Consider the following 17,562-nt stretch of genomic DNA (forward strand, 5'->3'; position numbering starts at 1 on the left):
AGAAGCCAAGTTATATGTGAAGTTAAAAGAACACATGGGGATTTTAACTCCATGGTTCAATTCTCACCTAAAGAAGGTTTGACAACCCCCCCAGAAGTTTGTTAGGATATTCACTTACACACAAATTCCTGTAAAAGAAGCTCACAGTCTTCTCCCTGCAGTCTGTGTTCTGCTCTCAGCAATGACTTGGTGACCCGGATCACTCATCAGCCTGTTTTGATCAACATTTGCTGTACTGATAAGCTAGCTCTTAATGAATCCCATTTTAATTATTCCTGGTGCTATTTACTAACAGGAATAAGAACACCATTTTTAGTGTAGTTTTCACAGAATCTTAGGGGTTGGAAGGGACCTCAAGAGATCATCGGGTCCAACCCCCCTGCCAAAGCAGGCTCGCTATCTCATATTACACAGATAGGCATCCAGACGAGACTTGAATATCTCCAGAGAAGGAGACTCAACCACCTCCCTGGGCAGCCTATTCCACTGCTCCGTCACCCTCACTGTGAAAAAGTTCTTCCGCATGTTGGTGCGGAACTTCCTATGCTCCAGCTTACAGCCATTGCCCCTAGTCCTGTCCCCACAGACCACTGAAAAGGGGCTGGCCAATCTAACTGTTCCCATCTGTTCCTGAAGATTTGGATAGAGCTGGAAATATGTTAATACTATCTCTTATGATTTATTTCTTTTCATGTGCTTCAGCACATCCTGCTTTTCTGTTATTCCCAGCCTGAGTAGGGACCAGTCCAGCATCCAGTGGAGTTTCTGAAGAGATTCTCCCTGAACCACTAGGCTTTGGATCAGGTCAGGGATAGGACAAGAGCAGATCATTTTGTAAACAAAGGCCCTGAAAGGTGTTATTTTTTGAAACTGAGTACATCATCTCCTTGTGCTCCTTCACAACTTGTATTGCCTCTTGCTGTTCAGCCTAGTCAATAAACCAGACTGTGAGCTTGCAAACCAGACATAATATAATTTGAATTTCTCAGGTTCATTCACACTTGCTGATGAGAACCAGCTGCCTGAACCAGCAGCTCGGATCAGCACCATCTGGTGCTGTGCATTATTTGCAAGAAGACACAGCCTCCTGGGGAGGGCTGTGGGTTGGAAGTGATGATGCCTTTTTGTCTTTGCAGGATCTAGGTGTGAACAGCTTAGAGCAGCTCTGCATCAACTTTGCAAATGAGCATCTCCAGCGTTTTTTCAGCCAGACTGTCATTGCCCAGGAAGAGGTAAATGGAACTCATGCCAGCAGGTGAAAAGCAGCACATGTGGAATGAGCTGAGGCAGCCTCAGCTGGAGAGTATCCTTCAGTGGGGAAGCAGGATGCTGAATGGACCTGGGCCTCTTAAGCAGTACTCATGGAATCCTAATCCAAAGACCTGGCTATTTAACATCATTTACTAATTCTGTAGTAAATTAAGGGAAGGGGAGCTTGTTAGTACCTTGCTAACAAGCATTTACAAAATCTTTTACAGATTTTGTAAATGAGCTGGTCATGATCAGGTACCCCAGATCTCAGCCTGTTTGGTAGATTCATTGTAGCAGTTCATGTACCACTCATACCCACCTGGAGATGAAAGTATATTTATCAGACTTGTTGCCTTTTACAGTTCACTGTCATTCTGCTTAGCAGTCTTCCTCTCTTAAATTAGGAAAATGATTAATGGCTTTTGAAGGATTTTCATAAGGCAAAACCAGATACTTTGGGGCAAGTTTCTAACAGCAGTGAAACACTAGCTTCCCTATGAATAAACCAAATCCCTCTGTTAACTCTATTTGTTCTTGTTTGCATGGCTGGATTTGACTGGCTGGTGTTTAACAGGAGGAATATAGCCAAGAGCAGTTAGCTTGGATTCCTATTTCCAAGATGTACAGTGAGTCGTGCCTAGATTTCATTGCTGCAAAACCCCATGGCATTTTGTGCATCCTGGATGACCAGACTTCACTTACTCAGGTGAGAAGTTCTTATTCTCTTATGTGATCCCTTTCACAGCATGGTTATGGCAAGGCAGTTGTAAAGATCGAACAAGGACTAGGTTTGCACAAGTATTAGATATTTTTCCCTTTGATTTAAAAGCAGCTTTTTGGCCTACTGAATATGTTGTGTCATCTCCTTTACAGGCCACAGACCACACTTTCCTCCAGAAGTGTCATTACCATCATGGGAACAGCCCTTGGTACACCAAGCCCAAGCTGCCTTTGCCAGTCTTCACGGTGAAGCACTATGCGGGCCCTGTCACCTATCAGGTGAGCTGGCAGCAATAGGCCAGCTGGGAAGTGTCCTGTGGATGTCCTGATGGACCAGCCCCAACTGCAGGGAGCAAAGCCCTCTCTTTGTAAAAGCACATCCCTCTCTAGCATTAGTTTATCAGAAATGATTTGATTCTTATTAGGAGAGTTAACTAAGATGCTTCTGGTCAGAAGCAAAGTAGGTAATGGGCTCAGCTACACAACAGCCTACACTGCTTGTCTCCAAAGCCCTGGAAATCCTAGAAAGCTGTTGCTGCTGAAAGTAAGTGAGGGGTTAAAGCATGCTGGGCAACGTGAGGGGGGAAGGAGCAATTCCTCCCAGAAGTTGAGGTAGTTTACTCCTGGTAGCAGTGGGAACAGCAAGCTTCATTCTCTAGGGATTTACCCTTGGTTTACCTCTCCAGCTGCCTGTCTCTAGTCAAGGTGCATCAAATCAGACTTTACCTCTGCAGGTCCACAAATTTCTTAATAAAAATCGTGACCAGCTGCGTCCAGAGGTGTTGGAGATCTTCTCTCAGAGCCGCCTCAAGGTACTGTAGTGGTTAAGAATGACACTCTGTATTGCAGACACCTAATGAGACACTCATTACTTTCATGTGAGAAGCAGAAAGATCTTGGTTAAGTGTCAGGAGAACTAGGAGGGACTGTGATGAGTTTTGTTTTACTGAAGGACAGCTGGGAATTGAGCAAGTTGTCTTTGCCTGCAGTTAATGCATTTTATATATAAAATGCACAGACCCTCTGGGGATGCAGCTGGGTTCCTGGGTGAGGGAGAACAGTCCCCAGATTCAGATAGAACAGACTGTTCTTCCCATATAGTTGAGGGAGCTTTGGTCATTTCTTTGTTTTTGCAGGTGGTGTCTCACATTTTCCAAAAGGCAAAAGCTGCCTATAGTCAGCAAAGAGTGCTGGGGGCCAGAGGCAAAGGGCTCAAGTCTCAGGCCTCTACACTGGTGTCCAAATTCCAGCAGTCTCTGCAGGACCTCACAGCCAAGCTGAGAAGGTGAGAGATACTGTTACAGTGCTGTCTCTGCACTGTGCTGATTGCTGCACACAGAAGTGAGTGAAGACTTCCAAGGTCAGCACAGAGAGGATGATGATCTAAGGTTCTTCCTTCTGTTTTGCAGGAGCCATACCTTCTTCATTCGGTGCATCACCCCAAATCCCAAAAAGGTAGGGTGGCACTCTGAGCTCCTTAGGGAGTCCCTAAGTCCCTTGAAGTCCAGTTGTCTCCAGCAGCTTTCCTTTTGCCATTGGGGTTTGGCCTTCTTTGCTTCATTTCACAGCTTGAAACTTTTCTTCCCTTCCCTTGTCTGTGTCTCTCACCTTTCCCTATGGTCATGTGAGGTGACCACAGGCTGGAGGATAAGAAGCCAATGTCAGCTGAACACCAAAGGATGTATTGAGGTTTGTGTTCCATTGCCCATAGACCATGGCAAGTACTAACCCAATGACAGGACAACAGAAGGAGACCCTTTCTAAACACTCTGCCCTCTGACTCCTTTCTTTTTTCTTTATTTCTTGTTTTATTTTTTTCTTCTGCCTTATATTCACAGCTGTCAAATATCTTTGATGTGGAGTATGTCACTTGCCAGCTGCGGCATTCTGGGATCCTGGAGGCCATCCACATTAGAAAGGAGGGATACCCAGTCCGTCTTTCATTCCAGAACTTCCTAGCCAGGTACAGTAGTGTACTGTCTTGTGATTCCCCAGCTGCTCAAAGCCTGCATGAACTTGTCAGCACATTGTGATTTGTTCTCCTCTGAGGACTCCAGTTACAGCCCTGGCTTCTGTCATACCAACATTTCCTCTGCCAGGTATGGCCTCCTTGTGGGACAAGGGAGCAACTGCTTGGAGGAGAGAGAAGGCTGTGTGGCAGTGCTGTCTAACGTGGTGGGGAACCCCTCAGATCTCTATCAGATTGGAGTAACAAAGGTGATGCCCTACAGAGAATCCCATCCCATCCCATCTACACAGGCCCAGCCATCTATTCACTGGCTGCCAACACACAGCAGCTTGGCGCTCTGCCCAAAGAGGGGAAGAACATGCCTTTGCTTCCTTCACTTCCCTTTTGCTTTGCCTCTTCTCTCGAGTGTGAAGGAGGGATTTTTAGCATTTCAGGTAAAGAAGCTGGCTCCAAGCTGTATTAGCAATTCCTTTGTCTACCCAGCATTCCTTGATGGAGATCTGGGCTTTTCCTGGCTACTAACCTTCACAGAATCACAGAATTATAGGGGTTGGAAGAGACCTCAAGTGATCAAGTCCAACCCCCCTGCCAAATCTGGTTCCTTAGGACAGATCACACAAATAGGCATCCAGATGGCTCTTGAGTATCTCCAGAGAAGGAGAAAACCTTCATTGCTCCCTGATTCCCTGTGCTCCAGAAATGCATCCATCACCTGCACCTCTTGCGCTCCCCAGCTAAGTGCTACAAAGAGATTAAGCAGCAACTTTTATTAATGATCAACTCTTAGAGCAGCTGGATGCTTTCCTTGTGGGTCACCAAGTGTTCCTTTTGCCCAGGTCTTTCTGAAGGAGGCGGCCAGGCAGCTTCTGGAGAGAAGATGGAAGCAGAGGCAGAGTTGGGCCATTGTTACACTGCAAAGGAACTTCCGACGGCTTCTTCATCGCAGACGCCTCCGTGTCCTCCAGGAGAAAGTCACAATCATTCAGGCTCACTTCCGAGGTTACCAGGCAAGGTACAGCCCTTTGTGGGAGAGATTTCCCAGCCTGTTTCCCAACACTGAGCAGAAGTTCCAGGGGAAGTACAGCTCCTGTTACATTAACTTGCCTGTGCTAAGGCTGATGTAATAACTAAAGACTGTAGGTAAAACCTGTAAAGACCAGGTTTAACACAGCAACACCGAATCTGGACCAGCTGATTTAAATAATGTTCTGCTTGGCCCATACCCTTGAATTGATTGCACCAACTGCTTAAATTTTGTTGATGTTTCCCTCATTAGCAAATCTTTTTACATCCCTCTAGGAAGCGTTACAGGAGGCTGAAGAAGACTTTGGTCCAGTTTAATACCATGATTTTAATCTCCAGACCTTTGATTCAAATGAAGAAGCACCGCCAGGTAACAACACTCTTCTCAGGACCAGGTGTACTTCAGGAGCTAGTTCTGCCCTAGGCAGAGCGAACTGATAACAGGGAAGGGATGGCATTAGGTGGTTTCTTGGAAATGATCCAATGAGGATCTTCACTCTCTGGCTGACATAAATTTGGTCAAAAAACAGGAACCACAGAGACTGGAGCCTTCTTTCTCTCTCTGTAAAGTTCAGAATTGGCAAAGGTATGGTTTGTATGTCTGTATGTGAGCTTCTCTAGGTTTACCCCACACAAGATGTGAGCTTATTCTGTGGTGTCCAGGGTTGCTGTTCTGCTTAAGTTATGAGTCATTCATCTTGCTCTTTTAAGTTGTCCAGTTCAATTTCCAATGTTTTCTCAGATGTTGACTGAAACATAAGATTTTTTCAGTTCACAATAATCCTTCCTTGACACCTTACAGCTACCTCAGGCTGTTGAAGTCTTTGGCCTTTTGGAAATCAGCTGGACCCATACTTGGGGTCAGAGCAGCATGGCAGAAGATAGAAAATTGTGTACAGGAGAGAGCCATGGTTCTGTCAAAGGAGTCAAAAGCATTTTACACAAGCTATTAATAAGAAAACTGAAAACAGGAAACCTGACCACTTGTCCTTAGGGTGGCAATTAACATTCCTATAGCTGTCAGCTTCAGGATCAAGGGAGGGACTCAGTATAGCTGCTAGCATGACTAGCAAAGGATGGGGTGAAGGGTTAAGGTCACTGTTACTGGAATGCAGCTGAGGTTCCTTCTGCCATGCTGTGCCCAGAACACTGGGTGTTTCTATTCCTTTTCCTGCCCCTTTCTGCTTGGACAGGATCCAGTTTTTCTTTCTCCCAGGTAACCACAATAGCACAGCTCTTTTGAATTTGTTTCTGTTCCTCTAGTGCTTGCTGAGGTCTCTACATGCAGTAGAAACAATAAAGGTCTCAAAGTTCACCTGCTGCAAAGTTCCTCCTTTCCCCCCGCCCCACAGCCCTGCCCTTTGGACTTCAGCATAACTACTGTCTTTCTCAGCCCAACCCTCATAACCTCCCATCTCGTCACACCATTCTGCAACATAGACAAGGAAAGAGAGATTGGGAGAGAGAGACCCTCCTTTTCCATCTCAGAGTAGGAGTCAGGTGAGTGATGAGGCTGGGGGACAATAGAATGGTTGGGAAAGGACAGAGCTGCAAGGGAGTTTGGGTTTTGGTATCTCTCCCAACCCCTCTCCATGGACAAGTTCAGTTTGTGTTACCGTGTTCCTTGATGCTGGAGGAGGCAGGTGAGCGTTGCTGACAGCTTCTGTGTGCGCTTGTCCTGAGACACATGAAATGTCAGGCAAAGGAGGACAGGTGTGGTGGGAAGGCTGGTGGTGAAGGCTCTTGGTTGCTGTGTGTGGCAGGTGGTGTTTCAGCAAAGCTAAGGGCTTTGCTTGAGCATCCCCTTCTCAATGGAATGTCTTGAGTCCCAAGAAAGTTCTGCAGCTCTTCTGTCTTTATCTGCCGGAGCAGAATGCCAACCTCTGTCTATCCATGGAGTCTGTCCCCAGAAGAAGTTGGAATTAGTCTCTCATAAGTCTTTTCCCACTCCTCATCTCCCTGTCATCTCTCAACAGACACAGTTAGAGGAAAGGAAACGAGGAGGGAGGTCCCTGACCAGTGGAGACACAGGGAAGAGCCCACACCAAGGAATGGTAAGTTGTCAAATGGTCTGGGAGAATCTGAGATAAAACAAGCCAGGCACTCGGTGTTCCCCCTCACATCTTCTCATCCCAGGTTTGCTGGGGAACAGCAAAACATCTGGAGAGTGTACAGAGCCTACACATATGCTGGAAACCTAGCAGCAAGAATGCAGTTTAGCCTGGTATAAAGAGCCTCCTAGTATATAACTATCTCACTTGCTCAGTGGTTCCCAATCTCTGGGCATAGTCAGGCATGATAAAGTGGTCCTGAGGCAGAGTACTGTAGGTGTTCACAGCACTGGCTTCATTCACTGGAGCTAGGAGGAAGGCAATTTTTGATAATCATGTTCTGTTATGAAGAGTGGGAATGGGACAGTTCTGCACAAATATTTTTATGGAAGATGTTGTAGAGGAAGGTAGATATTAAAGGCTTCATAACAAATTAACTGCACAGTCTACAGGGTCTTTAACCTACATAAACTACTATATATAACACTGCTAACTAATGTCATTATTTGTATGTTTAGGCCAGGCATGTGTTTGCTATGATGTGTGTAGTGAGGAAATCTGAATTGAAGTTGTCCACAATTTTGCAGAGATTTGTCAGTAGTACCTAGCCCTGGGGACTCTTGCAATATCACCTGCTTCCTCAGCTGTGGGTTCAGGACTGTGGAATTTCACAGTCCACTTCCTGAATACACTATTGAGAAGCTAGATTTAAAGTCAAGTATTTTATTATGAGCAAAATCAAACTGCTCAAAAAGGCTGTGAGTCTGTCTTTAAGTACTGCTGACAGTTTATGTGGAGAGAGATAGTATGCTGGTAAGGACTTTGTCTAAAAAGTCTAAAACCCAAAAGCTCAGGCTTTGTGCCTCTGGCTTGATTTCATGGTATCTTAATCTGTGTAGTCCTGTTTGAAATGCCCTGAGCTGACAGTACATGCTGACATTGATGCTGATACGCTGTGTTGCATCGCCCCATTTACTTGCTACCTTCCACAAATGCACTACCTCATGCAAGGGGCAAACCAGTAACAAATCAAGGCTCATTAGCCAGATTCTCACCTGAATTACCCAGGTACAGACCTGAACTTCCTTAGAAACCTCCAAAATAGTGGTGTGCATCAAAGATCAGAATTAGGTCTGTCTTTAGTTATGTTGTAGTGCTCTAGTATACTGAAAAACAAAAATAGGAGAAAAAGGAGCAGGAGGAAATGGCACTTACCCTTCACTGCAATCCCTTCTGTGCAATATGCCTGACTTGTTAGTAACGACAGATGAGTCAATTGAAAGTCAACTTTCCTGCCACTTCCCCCATGGCAGTTGCTATTTTTTTTAAAGAATTGCTCACCTTTCCCTCCTTTGCTGACCCATGTCATATACCTGTGTTACTATGATACAGCTCTGTTTGTAGAGCTCAATCCTTGTTCCATCCAGCTTTTCAAAGGCAGTTTCTCCCAGTCTCAACAGAACAGCTCAGGATTTATATGTTGTTTCAGTGCTGGTACCCCAGTGACTGACTTGCTTGCTCTCTCCACAGGATGTGGGACTGCTGGAGATCCCAGCAGAGCTTGCTGCTCTCCTGCAGTTAGCTGAAGGTGAGAAACCCTCCCCTTTCTCCTTCCTTTCCTATGCTGTTTTACTTCCCCATTTTCGAGCAGTATGTGCTTGCTTTACCTGCTGTCTGTCACCTGGGTTGTATTTGATTTATTATTATTGCAGTGCAAAGATCATAAAGGCATCATACTGTCACGTATATTGTTTCCCAACATGACAGGGAGGAAAAGTGACTTGTGCCAGTAAGCAGAACACCAGACTAAAATTCAGTGTTTTATTACCTTTTCAGCTCTTCTTTTGAACTCTGCTGATAGAACTAATGACGGTGATGGGGTAAAACTTCTTGGTGAAAGCTATGTGACAGCAAACTGTGTAGTGAACCCAGGTCTCTTGCAGAGCTGGTTATCTGGGGTGTGAGAACTTAAATCCATCTTATTTTTCTACTGAAAAGTCTTTAAGAAAATTGAGGGGGAAGTAGTCAAAACTACAATTTCGGCATTTTCAAATAATTTTGTTTTCATTTAAAAATATGTCTTAAAAAGAAATTACAACTGTCAAAATAGATGTTGGTAGAAACAATGTAACAGCTTAAGGATGCAACAGTTTAACAAAGGAAAATATTTTGTTTGGAATGCCAAGTTTCTTGTTCTGTTTTCAAATTGCTAAAATGCCACTAACTGAAATAACTTGCCAAGTTGTTGACCTGATGTTGACATTGTTATTTGCAGTTTTGTTTCCTCTTGCGAGGCTTTGTACAATGTTTGTGTTTAGGTTTCAAATAGGTTGAGGCAGGATTTGCCTCTTTATGTTGGTATAGCATCTAACAAAATGACAGCTGTATCTTTGACCTTCTGTATAGCACTGTAAAAGACACTATCAGGCAGAAGTGTCTTGTGAACTGGAGCAGACTGTGCTGGGTTCCCAAATACCTCATACTTCATGGCATACCCCTCTAGGGACTGTCAGCTGGTCTAGAGAGCAGTATTACCTACAGGAGCTCCAGGGACAAACCACAATAAAACTGCTGAAAACAAAAGCTGATGGGTTGTAAACAGGGAGGAGGAGGAGAGCATCAGGGTATACATTGGTTTTGGGGTAGAGGAATACACAGAAACTGTGCTGCATTGAGAAATCTCTTAATTTTGAATTTCCTTCTATATTATCTGTGGTAAATCCTTCATCCACTGCCTCATCACAAAAACCTCTCAGCTACTTGTTGACTGGACTGTTGTCAGCAATATCTGTGCACAGGCTCAGAGTTTTCTGTCGTGTAAACTCTGCATAACAGAATTGAAAGTCCAGGTGCTGACTGCTCTCTGGGTGTTATCCAGGGATAAGAGTGTGAAAGATCAAAGCTGTAAAAGCTCTCTCCTGAAGTTCAGCCTTGTGGTGTCAAGGAAGTGAGGATGTGCCTGCTTGGGGGATTAGGGCAGCAGGGGTGGACTGGGCGTCCCTGGAGCCAGGGGTCTGGTACAGGTGCTCAGGCAAGGTGGAAAGCCTGTTTGCCATGTGTTGCAATGTGTGCTGGATGTGTTCTGACTGCCCCTCAAACTGCTACAACAAGACCTCTTTCTCTTGCAGGTCAGCATCGAGCACAGGACAACCAGATAACTGAGGCATTGCCTCCAGAAGTCAAGGTCAAAGATGACCTTTCCCTCCCACCCTCAATCAACAGCTATCCTTTCTCTTCCTTCATTAAGTCACACTTCCAGGTGGGAACTCTTTTTATGTCTCTTCATTGCATCCTCACTGGAGAGACAGACTAGTTCTAATAACACCAGGAATAAACTCTGTTTCTGTCCTTTCATTTCTTTGTAGAAGACAGATTTCCCTGCCCCTGGTCAGCCTCTACAGCACCCTTTAACCCACCTGGATGCTGAATACCAGGAGAGTGCACTTGAAGTCAACAAACTGGTAAGAGATGCCTTTCTTGACCAGGGCCTTGCTGAAGAATAGGTGGGCATAAGACAAGATGCTGGTGGTGGCCACTGTTTTACAATGCATGGTGTGTCAGGAGAGCAGAAAAGCTGCTGCTTCTGGGCACTGGAGCAGCCTGGCAGAGATCATATGCAGGCTGTTACAGTTGCCTTGTTTTTGGTGGGGCGTAGGTGATCCACAGAACAAGTTGGATCAAAGTGAATTGCCTGATGATGTAGCTGAGAATTTGGCAGGACATACAGGAATTAGACTGTTAAGCCTTAGTTTCACAATATTTTAGATTCACTAGCAATGGCAGCATAAGGGAGATCTGTCTTCTGAAGCACTTATTCTTATCTGTCAGTCATAAAGAATTTAATAAACCCAGATCTTTTCCATGATGTGGTTTATAGTAAACATTTTGATCGTATCTCAGGCATGCAGTTGTATCAGTATACAACAGGGGACAGTGAACTGTTATATAAAGGCTGGAAAAAGGCAGGGACTTTGTCATCAAGAAAAGTACACCTGGAACCACACCCGGATTCCAAGTGTTTGCATAAGGGGGATGGTGTTATTTCATCTCTGTGGATGTGAAACCAATATTTCTTCTTAAAAGTGATAATGTTGGTGCTCTGAAAATAAAATGCAACTTCAGATAATTTCTAAGTAAGTCTAGTAAACCTTTTAAGAATTGCATGTAATTAAAATAAGCCCATTGGGAAAGGCAATACCTAAACCCGATCTCTTTGTCTTAGTGTTCCCGACTATAGAAGAACATAAGCTTCATTAAAGTCTTGTGAATAGGATTGTGTTTCAGCAGAATACTATTATTTTTCCTGAAGATCAAAGATACTTTTTTGTCCATTGCTAATAAATAAGAAAGCTATTTCTTTGGCAAAGGAATTTACTGCAAAGAATTCCATCCATAATCTCCTGTTTTTGTCAGGCGATCTCTGACATGCTTAATACCATGAGTCATTTTAAGAAATGTTGTTCTTTGAGAAAAAAATAGGCCATTGCTTATGAATGCTCTTTCCAAAGCTGTCCATAACACATTTTAGAAGAATAATCTAATGACATATTGAAGTGTAGAGGCTGAAATCATATTCTGTACCTAAGGGTGAGAAATACAAATTACAATAGCATCGACGTTGTTGATATGCGTAACCAAGAAGCTGAATCATTGCTTAAGTGAGTTGGTTGAGATACCACATCTAATACTACTTGGTATAATATTAACTGCACCAAAGTCTTTTTAACATGCAGTTGTCAGTGTTTCCTCATGTCTGGCTCTCTGAGCCTTTCACAAAGATCAGTTACACGTCAGTTGCTTTTAGATATTTTTACAGCTAGGCAGCCTGTGGGCTCAGACACAGTAACAGATAGCCTGCTGTAACTCACTTGTGTATCTGAGGTCTGCCCAAAGGAGGGGAAATATTTTGTTCGAGAGCAAATTCTGAGTCAGAGGCATTACTAAGAAGAGACTAAAGTCATCCTGACTTTCAGTCAGGGTCCAGTCTATGAAGACTGCCTCCCAAATTCTCCAGAATTTAGGTGGTGTACAAAACCCGAGTTCAGATCTTGATCTCAGTGTTGACTACTCTTCTTAGGCTCAAAAACACTCTGGTGTCTACAACCCCAGCTGTCACATTACAATAAAGTTTGAGACAGAGAGTGATAGCTAAACCTCTCTCTATTATTTTCCCCTGTATGCTTCTAGATTTTGCGGTTCATTGGTGACAAGAATCTCCATGGCTGGCAGGAGGTACTTCTGGGCAACTACATTGCTGGGAGAGGTTTGAATAACGTGGCTCTGCGCAACGAAATCTATAGTCAGGTGGTTGCCCAGACATGGAAGAACCCAGACATGGAGCACAGCCAGCGAGCTTGGGTCCTGATGGCAACTTTGCTGAGCTGCTTTGCTCCTTCACCAGCACTGGAGAAGCCATTGCTGAAGTAAGGAGGAGAGAAGACTTAGCTGTGCTTTCATTAAGGTTAAGAGAGATGAGCTGTGTGCTAAAGGTGGTTGCTTTTTCCTAGGTTTGTGTCAGATCATGGCATGGAGGGCTACAACGCTGTTTGCCAGCGCAAGATCTTGACAGCAGCACAGCACACAGAGATAGGAGCTACGTTCTCTCGGGCGTACCCTCCTACTCAGCTGGAGTGGACTGCAAACCAGAGGAGAGGGAAGATGGTGCTGGATGTCCATACCTTTAATGGTGACTCATGCTTCTGCCCTTCTGCTGTTTTCTAGTCACTAAAGACTTTTCCAGTGCAGAAATCAGCATTCAGAAAATGCTGCCCTCAGTTTAGTAAAGAGGGATTGAACAGTGATTGCTTCTGGCTGCTACAACCATGGGGGATACAAGCATCTGAATTTAAACACAAAGCTGCCAAGGCCTGGGCCTGATGAGACCTGATACTCAGGCTGAGGGATGAGATTCTTATGGGTTTGGGCACATCTCAGCAGAGGGCTGTTCTGGGTGTGTATCTCTATGGGTCTAGTTTTTGTTATCCATTCTGCATAGCCCACACAGTGGCAACTGCTGCCTTTGTTACAGGGACTTTCTGCCTTTCTTTCTTCTCAACTGAGGGTTTTCAGCTGTCAGGTTGGAAATGTCAACCTGTGCCATCAAACACCAAACTTTGGATGTGCACGTTTTCATGTGGAGCCTTCCATGTGCTTTCAGTCATACTTTGCCCCTCCTTCAGGAGTGTGTAAGAATTCCCAGCTGGGCTCTGCCTGCACTTTGTGGAGCTGAGGTTTTACTTTGGATCCTGCCAGGCAGGTGGTGTGTACTGACTTTCTTTTCTGTGCTAGAGGAGAAGCTCTCAGCTGAGGTGGAGTCCTGGATGACTGGGGAGCAGTATGCAAGCTGTCTCCTGAATGCAAGGTACTGCCAAGAGGATAGGAGAATCTCTGGGGGTGGGAAAGAGGCTGTCACTGGCTCTGAGGATGAGACTGGTCAGGGCTGCAAGCTAGAGTTTGTATGAGCAGATGTGGAACAGTCTCTCCTTACCCACTCCAGCTTCTGCAATCTCCTTCATTTTTCCATCTGTGTGCATAAACTGTGGGTCTCTTTAGGAACAATCACTGGTGAGATCTGTCAGAGCAGCTTTGGGGAAAAGATGAAAAAAAAAAAAGACCAATCTTGAATAATTCTGGGTTTTTTTTCCTCACCCTAGGCACTTAAAAGCTGTCTCACACCGTAAATCTTAAGGATTTAACCCAGGATAGACTAGGCAAGAAGAAACTGAATGCAGGGTTTTCCTTTCTCTCCCGTTCCCCTGCCTATGTGGACACTTTTTCTCTCCTTCCTTTCCCTGTTCCCAGGGGCTGTGATAAGAAGTCTCGAGGGTGGTCTATCTCCATGTTTACTGGCGACACATGGCAGGACCTGCTGGGCTGTGACTTTGTGTTGGACCTCATTGGAGAGACGGAGGAGACCAGCAACTTCATCAGCCCCTCTCAGTCCTCATCTGAGTACCCCATCACTTCTGAAAGGGAGAGAAGCTTCCTTCAGAACTCTGGCCTAGATTCGTAAGTCACCTAATCCTCCTGTACCACTACTTGTCACCCTGTCACCCAGTGTTTATCTTTCTCTTTGCACTCCATGCTGTTCTCACTTCATTTTCCTCTTCAACAGGATCCCTCCTGCTCCAGGCATCCAGGCCCCTGCCTTCCCCCCACCACCACCCAGCCTGCCTCCAGAATACAGTCCTCTCTATACAGGTTAGTTCTTTCCCATGACTGTGGATGGCACCGGGAAGGGCCAGATAAGCCCCATGCAGGGACTTAGAGTAGAGGGGCAGGCAGGTGATTCTTTTTGATGTAGAGCAAGGAAGGGCTCCACTCTAAAACATGGCTGTCTAACAGGGTTTGGAGACGGGAATGTTTCTTATGCCTTCCCACCAGACTTCTCTCTGCTCTTAGATTCAAGATTCAGAGATGACTCGAGGACCCCTGTAGGCTTGGATCACTATGTGGATGATCTCTTCAGCCCTGTGCTGTATCAAGGCTCCAGACTACCAGTAAGTTTTACTGGTTTACTTTACTTTCTCTCTGCAGCTCTCCTGTCCCTGTGACTCTCTCAAGCATGCCACTGTTTATTGACTCCACTTTTGCTCAGCTCAGATATGCCCTTGGATGGTTCTCCTCCCATGAAATCCCTCTTTCCAAGCTCTGATAAATGTTTTACTTCATACAGGATATGGAGAACAGGGACAGTCTGACTGGACGCATGAAAGGAGGTGGGAAGATTGGACCAACACAGAGAGGACTCTTTCCTTCTACAGGTCTGTAAGGGGATGGGCACAGCTAGGAACCTCTGTGGGGCTACACAAGGTTCAGTGAGCACAAGTCTGGGAGTCCTTTAAACGCTCATTATTGCATGGGCTCAGTTGATTCGTGAATAGCATTGGGTTTTAGTGAAGGTTATCAGAATTTACATTCCTCACTCCCAGGTGCTGGGAGACAGATGCTTTGGGGAAGGTGCTACATAAGGTACCACTTTTGTTCTGCTTTTAATTTCTCTCTTGAGTTGGTCTTGCAGGCAAGGCAACAGGTAGTTTGCTTCTGACCCAGGCCACCTCTTCCCTAGGCCAATACTCCTAAGTCCTGTATTCACCTTTCATTGACCTTGTGCTTTCACAAAATAGTTGCTGCCTTTCTCAGGGGAGGGTTTTAATCTTTATTATTGCTTTCTTACAGACTTTCCCATCGTTTCTAGATACTCCTTGGGTTAGTAAGTCTGAACCCTGCAGAGGTTCTGGTTTGTGTGTTTGGTTTCTTTACTTTTCCTCATTTCTGTGGAGCTAAGACTCAAGTATTTTCAGTAGGGTGGAGTCAAACACCAATATATTAATGTCATTGAGAAGCCTGCATGCGTCAGAACACACCCAGCTGTTTTAGAAAGGTGGGGAGTGTCCTGTCTAGATCATTGCTGAGACTGGGACTACTTATGGCTATTGTAGAGGCTCTGGGGCATGACATACCCTATTACACATCACTGGCCTGAGGCCAGTTTGTCACTCATCTGGCTATCCACATTAGTGAGGGATGTGAAGATCTCTCCATGGCACCCCTAGGCCAGTCTTGCTGGCCAGGACATCAAGACTCAGCAGACCTGTCCTATGTTCTGCCTCACTTCATACTGAGACTGATTTCCATGCCCCTTGCTGTGCTGTCTTTGCCCTCAGTGAGATTTCTATTTTGTGGCCTCATGTCGGACTTGACTTCTGGGAATCACTTCTCCCCATAGTTCCTTCACATGATACATAATGCCACCCAGGCCAGAGCTCATTGTTCATTCACATTTGCTATCTGCTGCAAAGAGACCAATGTGGATGTGGCAGTCCCAGAGATCTTTTCCCATCCCTCAAGAGAACTCCTTCTCTGTAATCATATAGAGGCAGGAGTTCTTTATATGCTTAGCCATGAAGGATGGTGGTTTCCTAAGCTACACTGCAGAAGTAGGGTCTGGACCTGCTGTTGTGAAGGCTGTCTGGCCACACATTTCTATTTGGTTCCCTTTTTCCAACTGAGTTTTGCAGTGTGTTCTGCTGTGTGTGAAGAGCTAAACCATTCACTTGTCCCTACAGTTGGTGCATGTGGACAGAGCCAGAGACACCCAGCCTATGTGATGTGTTCTGTAGGGATCTATTAGGGTCTCTGATCTGGGATTGTCCCCAAAGCACTGTGCATGTGGCATTTTGTCTCTAGGCTTTTCTGGGATGACTCAAGCTCCAGTTTATCAGCCCGTGCCTTCCATGGTGGGGATGCCAGCAGCCATGCCTATGATGCCAGCGGCTGGCGGGATCACACCTGTGCCAGGTAATAATAACACAGAGTGTCAGTAACTGTGCAGGGAAGGAGGATGGAAGGGTGAGTGTCATGTGGAGCCTGTGCATTTGAATGTCTGGATGCACAGTGACCACTCAGCCTGCGCAGATCTTGGATATTGTAGGGAACAATTGATTGCCTGTGGGTGCTTGTAGATGTGTTTGTCTTCCACAGCCATGGTTATGCCCCAGCCTTTGGTTCCAACGGTAGATCCCAACCAGATAGCAGCACAGCAGCAAGCCTTTATCAACCAGCAAGCAATGCTCATGGTGAGTGGGACTGGTTGGGAGAGGCCGGGGGCTTGGGGAAGAACAATGCACTGGTGTATGTACTGTGAAGAGGTTAACCATGCTCCCTGACTGTCTTAGGCCTGCTCTGTAATACTCTGCTTGTGTACTGGCAATTATCTAAATAAAGTTGAGATTACAGTGAACCCCCCTTTTCCCCTTGGTGTACATGGGGACACTGAGACACCTTAGCTGAGTGAGAAGCAGAGGCAAGAGCAGGCACCAAGAAGCCTCAGCTATGTGTTTTTAAGATGGTATTTGCTATGGATGCAGATCTCTACAAAGTGCATGGAAGTCCCAGGCTATCTCACTGGTAGCTGAGTCTTTGGGATGCTCTTAGGAGCTTTGCACACTTGGGCAGGTGGGAACAGACTCCCTGGGCAGGCCTTGTCCATAACAACAGGAAATTTGGAGTGGATGTGCGTGTTCTATGATTACCAGTGAAAGAATGGGACAGTGTGACTAATGTGGTTTTGTGTAGCCTAGAGCTCATGAGCATTGCAATTCCTTCCTCCAGGCCCAGCAGATGACCCTTCAAGCCATGAGCATTTCCCAGCAACAGCAGCAGCAACAGCAGCAGCAGTGGCAAAAGTCTCTTGAGAAATCAAGGCCAAGAGTCTCCAGTCCTCCACAAGCCCAAGCTCCAGCCTCAGCCCCAGCCCCAGCCCCAGCCCCAGCCCCAGCCCCAGACACTCCCCCAAAGCCCAAGAAGCCTCCCAGTAGCCAGAATGTTCCACCACCACCAAAGGCTCCAGAACCGCCAGCTAAGGAGGAAGAAGTGGTATGAGAAACAAACAGTGGTGGTGAATTTTTTTTGCATTTCATGATGCTTCCAGTGCTCTGCTTCCAGTGTGACCATGGTTTGGCAGAGGGGAGAGCAGAGTGCTATGCTTATCTATGACATTGAGGTCTTTCAAACTCTGCTTGCTGAATCTTTTAGACACAGGGTCAA

The 17,562-nt window shown here is 45.6% G+C and overlaps 1 protein-coding gene across 1 annotated transcript in view; it reads left to right on the forward strand.

Annotated features, from left to right (window-relative positions):
- Positions 1–17,562, forward strand: part of MYO15B (myosin XVB) — a gene marked incomplete at both ends in the record, with an annotated part of 44,314 nt that overhangs the window by 11,421 nt on the left and 15,331 nt on the right. Inside the window, 24 exons of the mRNA XM_084273730.1 lie at positions 1,137–1,232; positions 1,826–1,957; positions 2,125–2,250; positions 2,706–2,783; positions 3,108–3,256; positions 3,381–3,426; positions 3,810–3,934; positions 4,071–4,188; positions 4,777–4,952; positions 5,240–5,333; positions 6,940–7,017; positions 8,545–8,602; positions 10,143–10,273; positions 10,380–10,475; positions 12,202–12,437; positions 12,522–12,700; positions 13,303–13,375; positions 13,816–14,022; positions 14,129–14,214; positions 14,416–14,513; positions 14,690–14,777; positions 16,204–16,314; positions 16,498–16,592; positions 17,128–17,391. Of these exons, the coding sequence (XP_084129856.1) occupies positions 1,137–1,232; positions 1,826–1,957; positions 2,125–2,250; positions 2,706–2,783; positions 3,108–3,256; positions 3,381–3,426; positions 3,810–3,934; positions 4,071–4,188; positions 4,777–4,952; positions 5,240–5,333; positions 6,940–7,017; positions 8,545–8,602; positions 10,143–10,273; positions 10,380–10,475; positions 12,202–12,437; positions 12,522–12,700; positions 13,303–13,375; positions 13,816–14,022; positions 14,129–14,214; positions 14,416–14,513; positions 14,690–14,777; positions 16,204–16,314; positions 16,498–16,592; positions 17,128–17,391 (2,940 nt within the window). The remainder of the gene's footprint in view (positions 1–1,136; positions 1,233–1,825; positions 1,958–2,124; positions 2,251–2,705; positions 2,784–3,107; positions 3,257–3,380; positions 3,427–3,809; positions 3,935–4,070; positions 4,189–4,776; positions 4,953–5,239; positions 5,334–6,939; positions 7,018–8,544; positions 8,603–10,142; positions 10,274–10,379; positions 10,476–12,201; positions 12,438–12,521; positions 12,701–13,302; positions 13,376–13,815; positions 14,023–14,128; positions 14,215–14,415; positions 14,514–14,689; positions 14,778–16,203; positions 16,315–16,497; positions 16,593–17,127; positions 17,392–17,562) is intronic.

This window comes from Gallinula chloropus (genome assembly GCF_964237585.1).
Source record: "Gallinula chloropus genome assembly, chromosome: 20".
Lineage (NCBI taxonomy): Eukaryota > Metazoa > Chordata > Aves > Gruiformes > Rallidae > Gallinula > Gallinula chloropus.